At 36.3% G+C, this 12,028-nt stretch overlaps 1 protein-coding gene across 8 annotated transcripts in view; it reads left to right on the top strand.

Moving 5' to 3' along the window:
• Window positions 1-12,028, top strand: part of LOC107093192 (band 4.1-like protein 1) — a 122,911-nt gene that overhangs the window by 77,644 nt on the left and 33,239 nt on the right. For 6 of the 8 annotated variants that reach the window (XM_015388069.1, XM_015388072.1, XM_015388071.1 and 3 more), the window contains exons 4-9: window positions 342-449; window positions 6,760-6,802; window positions 8,391-8,466; window positions 8,866-9,084; window positions 9,445-9,532; window positions 9,625-9,777. In XM_015388069.1, coding sequence (XP_015243555.1) covers window positions 342-449; window positions 6,760-6,802; window positions 8,391-8,466; window positions 8,866-9,084; window positions 9,445-9,532; window positions 9,625-9,777 — 687 coding nt within the window. The remainder of the gene's footprint in view (window positions 1-341; window positions 450-6,759; window positions 6,803-8,390; window positions 8,467-8,865; window positions 9,085-9,444; window positions 9,533-9,624; window positions 9,778-12,028) is intronic. The other 2 variants (XM_015388075.1, XM_015388070.1) reach the window with 1 other exon arrangement.

The following is a 12,028-nucleotide window of genomic DNA, read 5'->3' as shown; positions in this document are numbered from 1 at the left end:
CTCTTGGAAATGAAAACAGGAAAAAACTTCCCCTACCAAAAAGAGAGTATAGCTTTCATTAAATACAGAAAATGTACAAGAAAGCATAGCAGAGTAGTTAATAGGAAACAAAGTCTAAGGACACAAAACAAGGTGTAAAATATAAACATAAAGCAAAATGACCTATAAAAGAACATAAAATAAAAGTGAAGCCAATATAGTCCATTAAAAAGGAGCTTGAAAAATATATTGGTTTCAAGAAAAAAAATAACTAGCTCATGGCAAAACAAAAGCAAGACTCACAAACCATAAACCTTTGACTGCTTTTCTTGACCCTTTGGTGTCTTCTTTTTTTTTGTCAGCAGAAGCACTCCAAAGGACAGACCCTGATGGACATGGTGTGCGAGCACCTCAACTTGTTGGAGAAGGACTACTTCGGCCTGACCTTTGCCGACACAGACACCCAGAAGGTCAGTGGATTTAATACCAAAACAATCTCTTGGGATATATCAGGGTACAGATTCATTGCTCTGTTAACAATCAGTATTCCTCTCGCCTATACCTTGTTCAACTCTCCTGGGTGCACCATCCATCAAAGATGAATAAAATGAGGAATTTTCAAAACTCATTCCCGCCTGCATAAAAATGGCCCTTGAATGAGCTTTGCAATTGAAGAAAAAAATAAAAGGCCTAATTTTCTCTTTGCAATAGGACTGTGTATATCAAATGTAGTTATAGACATTTTTCTGAGAGGGAAAGCTGCTCTGCTGGAAGAAATCATTTAATGGAATGAATCAAACCTCAATGGTCTAAGGCTAATGAATGAAAATGGAGAACTTTGAAGAACTGATGCGACAGGTTGGCTCAAAATGACCACTTCTGGAAGTTTTTGTTATATATGTAGCAATGTGACTTTAGACTTGGAAGCTAATAAGCTAAAGCAATATTTAAGAACAACTACAATCTATTTTATTTTGGTGTGTACCAATATTGAGAACTTATACAACGAGGAAAATAAACATTTGAACAGCCTGCTATATACAAAAAATTGTTTAAAAAGACATATGTTGTGATTTCTGGATTTTTTTATTTTATTTTTTTTAGATTATGTTTCACTGTGGACATGCACCTATGATGACAATGTCAGACTCCTCCATGATTTCTTACTGGGTGAACTTGCAAAATAGCAGGGTGTTCAAATACTTATTTTCCTCACTGTATATGTAAATAAAAAAAAAAGAAAGTTTGCAGATATCCAATTAGCCCATAGTTTTTAGAACATGACATTTGTTGTGTTCTTCAGACATTCAGTTTAGCTAAATGTTAATTACTTATATCTGGGAGTCAGTTAAGAACAGCAAAACAATCAACTGCATACCCTCTGAATGATGTTTGTTACTGGTTATGAAAGTGAGCTCAGTTTTGACTCCTGTCTCTGCTTTTGTTTCCGTAGCTGCCAGTAAAAAAATAATGCTTTAATTTTATTGACTTGAGTTGGCAAAGATGCTTTGGTAGCAGGAAGGAGTTTTAGAGAGAAGAGAAAACAGTTTGAACAGCAAGTCAGATGGACCCTGAGTTCTAGCTCTAGCTTTTTTTTTTATGAAACAATTAAACTAATGCAAACTGAAATTGGTTTTATCTAAGTGATAAAAGGCCATACTTGCAGATGTTTACCATCTAAGCATCTGCAACAGAAAGCTGTTTCTTTCAAAACTGTTTTCTCAACCAAATAATATCTGAAGCTGCATTGGTTGATATCAGTACCAACCCATTTGATATACTGTGTCTCTGCTCTGCCAGCATGACTAAATTAAATATGTTATATAATCATGTGTAACAATGAGTTTTCCTGCAGGATGCATTTAAACACCACACTCTGTATTGATTGAGTTTGACGTAGGCTTAAGTGATCAGCTGCAGTTGGGTGTGGTTCATTTTCAATTAAGGTCCAACTATTTTCACTTGGTTTTACTTGGTGTAGGGGTTGAAGTAGTTGGTTTAACCCAATTTAACCCAGTGCAGAGTGCTGTCTTCAACCGCAAATTAGACCTCAAACTGTTAAACTTCCAACTCTACCCTCCACACATCGAGTGTCTTTAAGATACTCTGTGAGGTAATATACCTTTGAGGTTGGACACATTTTTTTTCAAACCATTTCTTCCACAATTCCTTTGTTTCTGTAGTGAGGTTTCTGCTCCTCCTGTTTTCCTGCATGACCCTTCTGTCAGCCCGTTAATAATTTTGATATTTCCACACATCTCTTTGTGATCCTTGCTTTTACATAATAAAGATATGAGGGTAATTATGATATATTCGCTTGTGTGATGCCACTCTGGTGGGTCCTGACTGTCAGCTCTCCCATTAGCTCCTTGTTTGATGTTGGTTTTGATCTGTAGGAGGCTCCCTTCAGGCAGGTTCGTGATTGCATGGCCCGATACACTGAAACATTATGGCTTTTGAAGTCTGGAAAGATGACAAGACTGTGTCCCTTTTAACACCTTGAGCATGTCCTCTCTCTCCCTAATCAGCCTGCACAAGCTGTGTCAGCTGATCAGTTGTCCCTTGATGTTTACACGTTTGTTGGAGCATGATCTTAGATTTATTTTACATGTTTAAAAGATCAATAGTACTGAACTGGAGATGTTTCTCCTTCCTCTTTTGCAGCTAAAGATTTGGCTGACATTTATAGATTTGGTGTCATCAAAGATGGGCTTATCAGAGCACAGCTGCTGCCCTCTTTCTGAGGTCTCTCCTGATAGGTAGACCAAGCAGGGCCTTTCTCTATCTTTGTTGGAGGAATGAGAATTGAATCTTTGCTCTTCAGGAGAATATTTTTTCCCAAATGGCTGCTTAAAAATGAATTTGGAAACATAGATTAAAGCATTTAATTGTTAGTTATTAAAGATTATTTTGCTTTTATGCAGAGATAAAACAATTAGCAAAAGGCATTTTGCTAAGATATAGTCTTTGCCCTCTGCCAGTTGGTCTCCGGACTAGATGTTACACTATTAACATGCAGCTTTAACCCTGACTGATGTGGAACGTGCTGACATAAGATCTGTCAGCGGTAGCAAGCAGCTGCTATGTAGCGTTCAGCGTTCGAGAGATTACTGTCAGCTTTTGCACCACAGGCGGCTCAGAACCTTGTTGCTCTCAGCAAACATGGGTGTTAGCACACGGAGCAAAAATAACAAATGAATTAAAACCCGCTCATCTTTCTTGGTTGTTTGCTTTTTGATTACTTATGGGCTCTTCATGATCTTTTCTCTGTGTTAAAAAGATGTTGCATGATTTTATTCCTTGGTGATTAGTTTCTGGATTTAAAAAAAGCTGCATTTTTTTTGTTCCACCTCTGCCCCCTGCGCCTGAACACAGATTCAAAATAACGAGAAAATAATGAGTTATGCTGCAAATTTACTGCTAGAGAAATTTAATCAGGAAAGAAATAAACTTGGATCTTTCAAAGTACCGTAGGTTTCTGTCATGAAGTTTTTATTATACCCAGACTACATACCTTTAAAAAAAAAAAAAAAAAGATAGCTATAAACTAACAGCAAATTGAAGACCAACGTAGACTTATAAGGGTTTAAATCAGCTTCCGTCTTTGAAATGTTACCACAGTTTAGGTTAAAACAACTAAGAAAAATAAAATTTGTCATCATAATTCTGTTGGTTTTTTATTCATATAGAGAGTGGGTATTCGTAACACAGGGGACACAAGGAAGAGGCAGTTCACCTACAGTGATTATCCTCCGTGAAACTGACGCAATACATGTAAAGTGATAAAATTGAATAATGGAGTTAGAAAAAATATCATAGTAATTGAAGTAATTAAAAATATCATAGTAATTGAAGTAATTGTTTTCTTTTTATATTTTTTATTGTGATTGTTTCAAACTTAGGATGTCCTGATCAAGACTTTTCCACCTGATATGAGTTATTTCCGAAAATGCATTTGCAATACTGAGTTTTAGTATAATACTTCTTCAAAGTAAATGTGTTGGATTTGCTTTAAAACACACATTTTACAGCCATCATCTACATTTTGCCCTGCATATATGGCATCCTGTTCACTATGGTATCAAGGGTTCTGAACTAGCAATTGATATTTTGTCGCTAAAATTAACTCACATCTTGCTCCCACTGATTGAGCTTTTATTGTGTTGCAGTTTGATGCAGTATTGGGATCCTTTTAGAATGTTTGTCCCTAATTTAAAATGGCATATTTGACATATTGGCATCCACATTGGTACTGACCAATTCAATACAAACCTGAGTCAGTAATGTTGCATTTAATAAAATACAATAATACTATAAATGTGTATATTCCCCTCTTGCTGCTGTTTGTGTGTGTATTTCAGTTGGGGTAAAGAAGGGGTTTGGTAAGTGGTATTACTTGGGCAATGTGATAGCGTGACAGTATGTTTAAATGACGCACAGAGGCAATACAAGATGTGTGGTCAGTTTTTATGGTGCCGTATAAGGATATGGAACTCACACAGAGTAAATGGTTTTGTTAAATGACTTAAAAATACTATTATTATCAGACATATGATGGTTGTTTTGATTTTCACATCGGCTTATAATAATATACGTGTGATAATAATGTCAATATGAATTATTAATTATTCAGGATCACACATTTCAATGCAATTCCATAAAAGGCTATGCAACACAATAGACATTTTTAATCACAGAGGCACTCGGTTTTTGTCACATTAGATTTTACAAAATTTAGACACTGATGCTGTCTAAAGTATTTACTGCCTGAAAAGCTTTACTAAATGAAATTTTGTTTTGTATACACAGAGTCTTTACAAACTGACAATAAAGTTATCAAAGTCTAAGCCTATTTTTTTGCTTTATAATCTGCTTAAAATGTGTTTACCATGGAAGAGTTACAGCTTGTGTAAAGAGCCATGTTTGTGAGAAGAGTTAAGCTTGTAGTAATTCAAATGTTAAATCAAAATTAAATTTGGTAAATTTGGTTGAAAGAAAGATGTAAAAATAGATTTTTATAAAAAAAAATATATATATAATAATAGTTGTTAAAACCTAACATAGTCCTGTTACAAATATAGATCCTTGATAAAACTAAAAAAAAACTAAAACCTTCATTTAAATATGGGAATTTAAAAAGGTTAATAAAGTTGAATGAATTTCTAAAAAAAAAAAAAAAGTAGATGTTGATGTTTGTTTTTTGTGAGGTTTGAGATTTAAAGTAATCTTTTTATGTTTACTAGAGTGAATAAATAAGAGAACATCTCATTAAATTCAATTAAATGAATCAACATATAGTTGAGACAAGCTCTTAAAGCCCTAATGTGATGCCTGCGACTTGCTTTGCTTTGGTTAGCTCTGGGGAATCTCTTCTGTTCCTGTCATAGGCTTTGTACCGCCATGTAATCATAACTTTAAATACAAATTACACACTTAAAGAGAAGAGACAGCTCTCTGCCTCTGAGCTTATACCAAACAAGACAGTCAGCACAACAACACACATATCTACTAACACAGCATATATACGGCTGAACCAAAGGGGGTCTGCAGGCATAAAAAAACAATGCTTTCCTCACAAGGAATTCTCATTTATTCCAACAAACCTTGAAGATTGCATCCTTCTTAATCTTGAGCTGTCTTAAATGAGGATTATTAGATGTTATTATTTAAGGGGAGTGGCGGCCTAGTGGTTAGGGCATTGGAATCTGGAGGTTCTGAGTTTGAGCTCCTCTCTCACAGACTGCCACTCTGGGTCCCTGAGCAAGACCCTTAACCCTGCATTGCTCCCCAAGGGGATGTGAATTTTGTTGCTCTGTACTAGTGACAATAAAAGCTGGGGAAAAAAGAATGGATTGTTCAGTTTATAAAGCGCTGAATTTCTAAATAACAAAGGATTTGTTTAAATCATCTTTATCTCTAAATTACCACATCACCGCTTGATGCCTTTTTTCTCCTCACTAATAGCTTTGGTTTTTGTGTTACTAACAAATACTATTTTTTTTTTAAAGAATAGCTCAGGGAGATTTTCCAAGTTGTTTGAGCTTCTTTTGCTTCTAGGTTGTAAACAGTAGCCAGAAAATCTGAAGATTAAGAAATTATTTGATCTGATTCTGACTAATCACACTTTTTATGCTAATAGTCATTTAAAATGCACGTTTGAACATTATCTTTAAAAATCTGTTCCATTGTTGTTAATGCCTTTCATGAAAATAAGTTGGTGGCAGCATCATGCTTTAAGAAATTTTTGCCTCTTCTCACATTACAGTTAAATATTGCCTTATGTATTTGATTTAATCTCTTGGTTTGAAAAAAACAAAACAAAAAATACAACCTTTCTAAGACACAGTATCTGTTATTTTTTCTGTTAAGTCAAATATGTTTTTTTTAAATGTGTCAGTCTGAGTCAGTTTGATTAAATATTTACTGCATCTGTTTTTGATAACAAATTTAGCACGCATTGACTGATCCAGCTGCTGTTACAAGTGGGTACACATCAGCTGCTTCCTGCAGCAGTACTCCATTAGAGACACAGTTAACTGCATGATCAGATGTTCTGAGATCAGATAGGTAACTGCCTTTGAGCACAGCAATGGTGGGCTGAGTCTGCTTGTTGCATGTCTGAACGGCTCAGCAGGGTGGAGGCTTTGGTTACTGTTCACCATATGGAGAGACTTTCATTAGGAGCAGAGTTGGCAATTATTAGAAGCAAATGTGACACCAGGGTGTGTATTAGCCATGTTTTCACACCGCCCTGGCTGAACGATGTCTTTTGTCTTTCAGAACTGGTTGGACCCATCTAAAGAGATTAAGAAGCAGATGCGCAGTGAGTGTCTTTTCTCAGAAGAATATTTTATCTTTTTAAATGTGACTCAGGTAAAGACTTAGAATGGGCTCGTTAAAAAGTGTTTTTTTTTTGCTTTCAGATTTTCTCGGCTCTTTTGCCACACTTGAAATGAAGATTAAAATTAATCAAAGGCCTGGTAGATTTAGCCTTAAAATTGTTTATACTATTTTTTTTCTTGTAAAAAACAGAGCAGTGTAAAAGAAGGGTTAATTATAATCTATTATAATTATAAAAATATTTTTAAACTATTTAGTCTAATTTCAGAATTCTTTAAAAAGCTGTTTATTATGGTCTTGAGCACATTTTTTCTGGTATTTTGAAAATGTATCATTTACAATCAGTCCAACAATATCCATCAGCCTTTTATTAATATTGAATGTGCAAAAAAAGGGCCACACTTTATTTTTGCATGACAAGAGTTTTCATCAATGTTGCGCCATGTAATCCTTGGGGAGAAAATGTTGGTAACAGCTTATTGTGCCAAATGTTCCTTAGGGTAGAAATAGTTTAGATATTTTAGATGATCAAATTTTAATATTAGTTTTCGAACAATTAAATTTATTTAGGGACAAAACAATATTTAGATAAAGTTTTGTTCGGGGGTTCGATTGCAGTTTGCTTAAATCTGTCTGAAAAAATGAACACATTGAAACCTCATATTAAAAAAAATTAAGAATAAAAGATCCACTAATCAGTCTGGATAGGAATGCCACTGTAAGTCATTTTTTGACTCCAGAACACATCAATGAGAGGCACAAAAAGAAAAACAAAGTTAGACAGTTTTGTGAAAAGCCACAATCACTTATGGAGCAAATGGAATTCTCCCTGAGGTCACAAACAACTCAAAACATAACACCTTGAGAAATGCAGGCTTCATCTTCCTCAGTTTATGTCAAAGATCATGATCTAACAAAAATACCTGGCAGAAAAGAAATCAGAAAACATCAGGTAAGATGTTCAAGTGAAAATCACCGCTGACCAAAACCCACAAATGGATCCAGGATGCTTATAAATGATAAACCCATTAATTCAACTATCTAACAAAAATCCTGCAGAAGAATATCCATTCTTCAGGCCCAAGTAAACCTCAGTTATTCTGCAAGTTCACCTTTGAAAGGCTCATAAAACAACTAAATGAAGTGGCCCAATCAAAGTCAGGACTAAAATTCCTCTGATGATGTGCTGTTAATGTAAACAGTCGCTTAAAGCAAGAACAAAACTCCTTTGTGACTGAAGAAAAACAATTATGTTTAGAAGAATTGTATAAAAGACAAATTATTTGATTTTACAAATGTTGCCTTTAAGGTCAGTCACAATATTTTCTGTTTTCAAATACATTAAAAATAGTTCAATTTCTCTCAATAAGTACAATATTCTAAACCGCCTTTTTGTTAACTTGGGTTATGTTTGGAACGTAATTCAAATGAGTTTATAATTAAAGATTATACAAGTGGGACAGAAATGCAAAACCAACCTTGAGCAAACCTAGAAGGGTGCAAATACTTCTTCCTCAGTACTGTCGGCTGTTTTTTCTTATCTATAGTTCTCCCCTCGTCTCCTCCCACAGACTCTCCGTGGCACTTTGCTTTCGCTGTAAAGTTCTATCCCCCAGACCCCTCCCAGCTCACAGAGGACATTACCAGGTAGCACACACACACCCTGACACACACACACACACTGACGCACACACACACTGGCACGCCTTCCCTAAAATAACCGCTGAAACACCTGAGCGCGTGCCGTCAGAGGCAATCAAAGAACAAGATCAAAGAGCTAACACATGTTTTTCTGCAGATGATAGTCCCTCATTTAGGTTACTATTATGTGTTTACATAAAGGTGTTGTAACAATTCTGCTGCCATATTTGCTCAGATTACAAAGCTTCTGTAATCCCTCTCTCTTTTTCCATTGATCAGCCCTGGAATGCCTCTAACTGCCTCAGATTAACCAGACGGAATTCTTGTTGGAGCCTGTGTGACTCAGGCTGGTTTGACTGAAGGCCTTCCCAAACCTTTCCCTCATTTTTATTTCTTCTCTCACAGGTACTACCTGTGTCTGCAGCTGAGGGATGATATCCTGTCAGGTCGCCTGCCATGCTCGTTTGTCACCCACGCCCTCCTGGGCTCCTACGCCATTCAGGCCGAGCTGGGAGACTACGACCTGGATGACCATGGCTCTGATTACGTCAGCGACTTCCGCTTTGCTCCCAATCAGACTCGTGATTTAGAAGAAAGGGTGATGGAGCTCCACCGAACTTACAAGTAATGACAGGATTCACTGTTGCTTTAATAATAATTTTATCATTCTCCAAATGTCTCAGCCTGATCTGCTGATGCGTTTATCTCTTGTACTGCAACATTTAATCATGCATATGGATTCTGATTGATGCAATGGCATTACCATATTTTATGCCTTGAGATGCTCACAGCTTGAATGAAAGCTTTTTCTTAGTCACTAGACAGTCTCCATGGTATGATTTGGAAACTAGGAAGTGAATACATCAAACATTTTCTTACAGATTATTCCACCCACTGTCTGCATGATTCAGGTTTTATTAGTGAAGAAATATGTTGATGCTGTTAGATGTTTTAATGCATATATTATTGTTCTTCTGCACGTAGGGGAATGACACCTGCAGAGGCTGAAATGAACTTTTTGGAGAACGCGAAGAAGCTGTCCATGTATGGGGTGGACCTTCATCATGCTAAAGTTTGCAGCTTTCTAGATTCTTTAGATTTCTTTTACATTAAGGATACAATTAATCAATACTTGTGAGTGACTTTCGCCTGTGTCTGCTGCAGGATTCAGAGGGGATTGAGATCATGCTTGGGGTGTGTGCCAACGGCCTGCTGATTTACAGGGACAGACTGAGAATCAACCGCTTCGCTTGGCCAAAGATTCTGAAGATTTCATACAAGAGGAGCAACTTCTACATTAAAATAAGACCTGGGGAGGTATGCCATATATGAAGAGTTAGTAATCATGCTAACAAGAGAGCTGTCCAAGCAGAGACCATAGAAGCATTAAAAAATCCAGAAAACACAAAAGGAACCTGAAATGCAGCGTTAATGAAGTTTTTTATCAGACTTTGAAATTCAAAAAGGAATAATCTCTTAACTCTTTTTTTTCTGTGGGTTTTAATCTTCTCCATAAAGGGTTATAATTATACATTCAGGGTATGTATAAATATGCATTGTTTAGATAACAGTCTTTTACCAGGTTGGAGCTCTACCACCAGGATTACTGGGAAACAAACAGCCCCACTTCATGATGCAGTCATTCCTATGTTTGACAATTGTCTCAATGTTCTTAAGTTTAAAGAATATGATTGGGACAAGAAGCATAATTTACAGAGGGATGAAATTAAAGGCCTTCTTTCTGTTTCTTCTAGCTTGTTTAAGATCAACAGCCCAGTTAATGATTGATTTAATATTGAAAACAGAGAGTGTTCCAACAGGAAATGATCCCTGCCACACATACGGGTTTAAACATTCGATTTTTAAAAAGCAATTTAGCAAATATTGTTGCTTTTTGGTTGGTCAAGGTGTAAATATCTAAGGTACAGCTATTACTGGGTGCTATTACTGGGTGAAACTATATATTTAGGTTGGTACGTAGAAATCTGGCTGTGCATAGACATTAAAATCCTCAGTGAATTAGGTCTTCAGCACCCTATTCTTGTTTTAAATATTTGCTAAAGTATTTTTACATTTTTTGCTACAATCATTCTGCTCTGATAAAAATGCAGTTCAGATCACTCATTTGAACCCCTAAATAAAAATGCCATTCTTGTCTGCAGTGTGTTAGTATTAATATCCGACTGACAGTGTTTATTTTAAAGGGGGTCTTAACATCTCAGAACTATGTTTTTTGTCTTTGAATGTAAGCTATTTGTTAGTATAGGCCAACAGTTTACTGTTGGAGCCCGATACTTTAGCCAGATTTGCTCAGCAATATGGCAATATAATTGAAACATTTGTTTTATAACAGTGCCTTAACTTGCATCAGTGTGGGAAAAACATGACTTTACTGTTACAGTAGCTTTGATGTTACACTCACTTGTTAAAATAACATGTTGTTTTATAGCCGATTTCAATTTTAGGAGTAGAAACCATAAAGGCAGTATGGTTGTGTAACTATGAAATGGTGTACTGTTGCTGCAAGGATGTATTGCTATTCAGTTATTTTACATTAAAATTTCCAGTTCAGTTTCAGCACAATTACACCTTTTTTCCCTGACGGTGTTGGGAATTATTTGGCAAAAAAAAGAAGGTTTCTTTCCATCTTCAAAACCTACGCTTTAGGTGGGACATTTATAGAGTATAGGAGATTATTGCTGCTGTAATGACTCAGAACAGAGGGACCCAGTAATCCGGAAAGATAGGCAGTGGGGTAACTTCAAAAACGTTACTGGCATCTAAGGCAGGAACCTCTATAGCAGAGAAACTCAGGTTAGTGACGACGATAATCTAACGGAGGATGATTATGAACATGTGAGACACTAACCTGGTTTTACAGTTCAGTCCGTGCCCAGAGAGCGAGGATGACGAGACGCAGCAGACGCTGCCAGAGTTCCAGACGCTGTAGCCTTGAAGCCTGCAGAACTGGCAGGAGATAAGATGCAAACAGTCGAAGGAAGGCAGGATAATCCAGAGGGCCAAATCGAGGCAGATCCAGGTTCAGTCCACAGTAGAATCCAACAGAATCCAAAGACGGCTCATGCAACAGATCAGATGGGGGCAGGCAAGCTCAAAAGTCCAAATATAAAAACTGATCAGGATCAGGCAATCAGAACACTATTAGAAACGCTGAAGAATAATCTATCACTGATGGTTGGGTGTTAATGTCTTCTTAAGTTATCTTCTTCAGTCATTGATGAAAGTTTTTATGGTTCCATGGGGAATTTTTTCTCATTTCTCCCTGCTTTATACCTTCACTAATAAGATCATTTTGATTCTTTAATATCTATTTGCAAACTTCGGCTTTAGCTCCAGGATGAAATGGCGGAAAAGTCAGCAGAAATCTACTAGAATAGCTTCACTTTTTTCAGGTTAATCAAATTCTCTATGAATCAGATCAGATTTCATGGTTGGGTTTTTAATTAAATTCAGCAAAATGTATTTTTTTTTTTTTTTACACCACAAACCTGGCATTTTATGATGCCTCTTAAGAGACTCTTCCCTTGCATTATAGAGGCATTCACTG

Source organism: Cyprinodon variegatus, unplaced genomic scaffold (assembly GCF_000732505.1).
Source record: "Cyprinodon variegatus isolate N-32 unplaced genomic scaffold, C_variegatus-1.0 Scaffold412, whole genome shotgun sequence".
In the NCBI taxonomy this organism is placed as follows: domain Eukaryota; kingdom Metazoa; phylum Chordata; class Actinopteri; order Cyprinodontiformes; family Cyprinodontidae; genus Cyprinodon; species Cyprinodon variegatus.
Note: the sequence above shows the minus strand (reverse complement) of the source record. Positions and strands in the feature narration are given on the sequence as shown.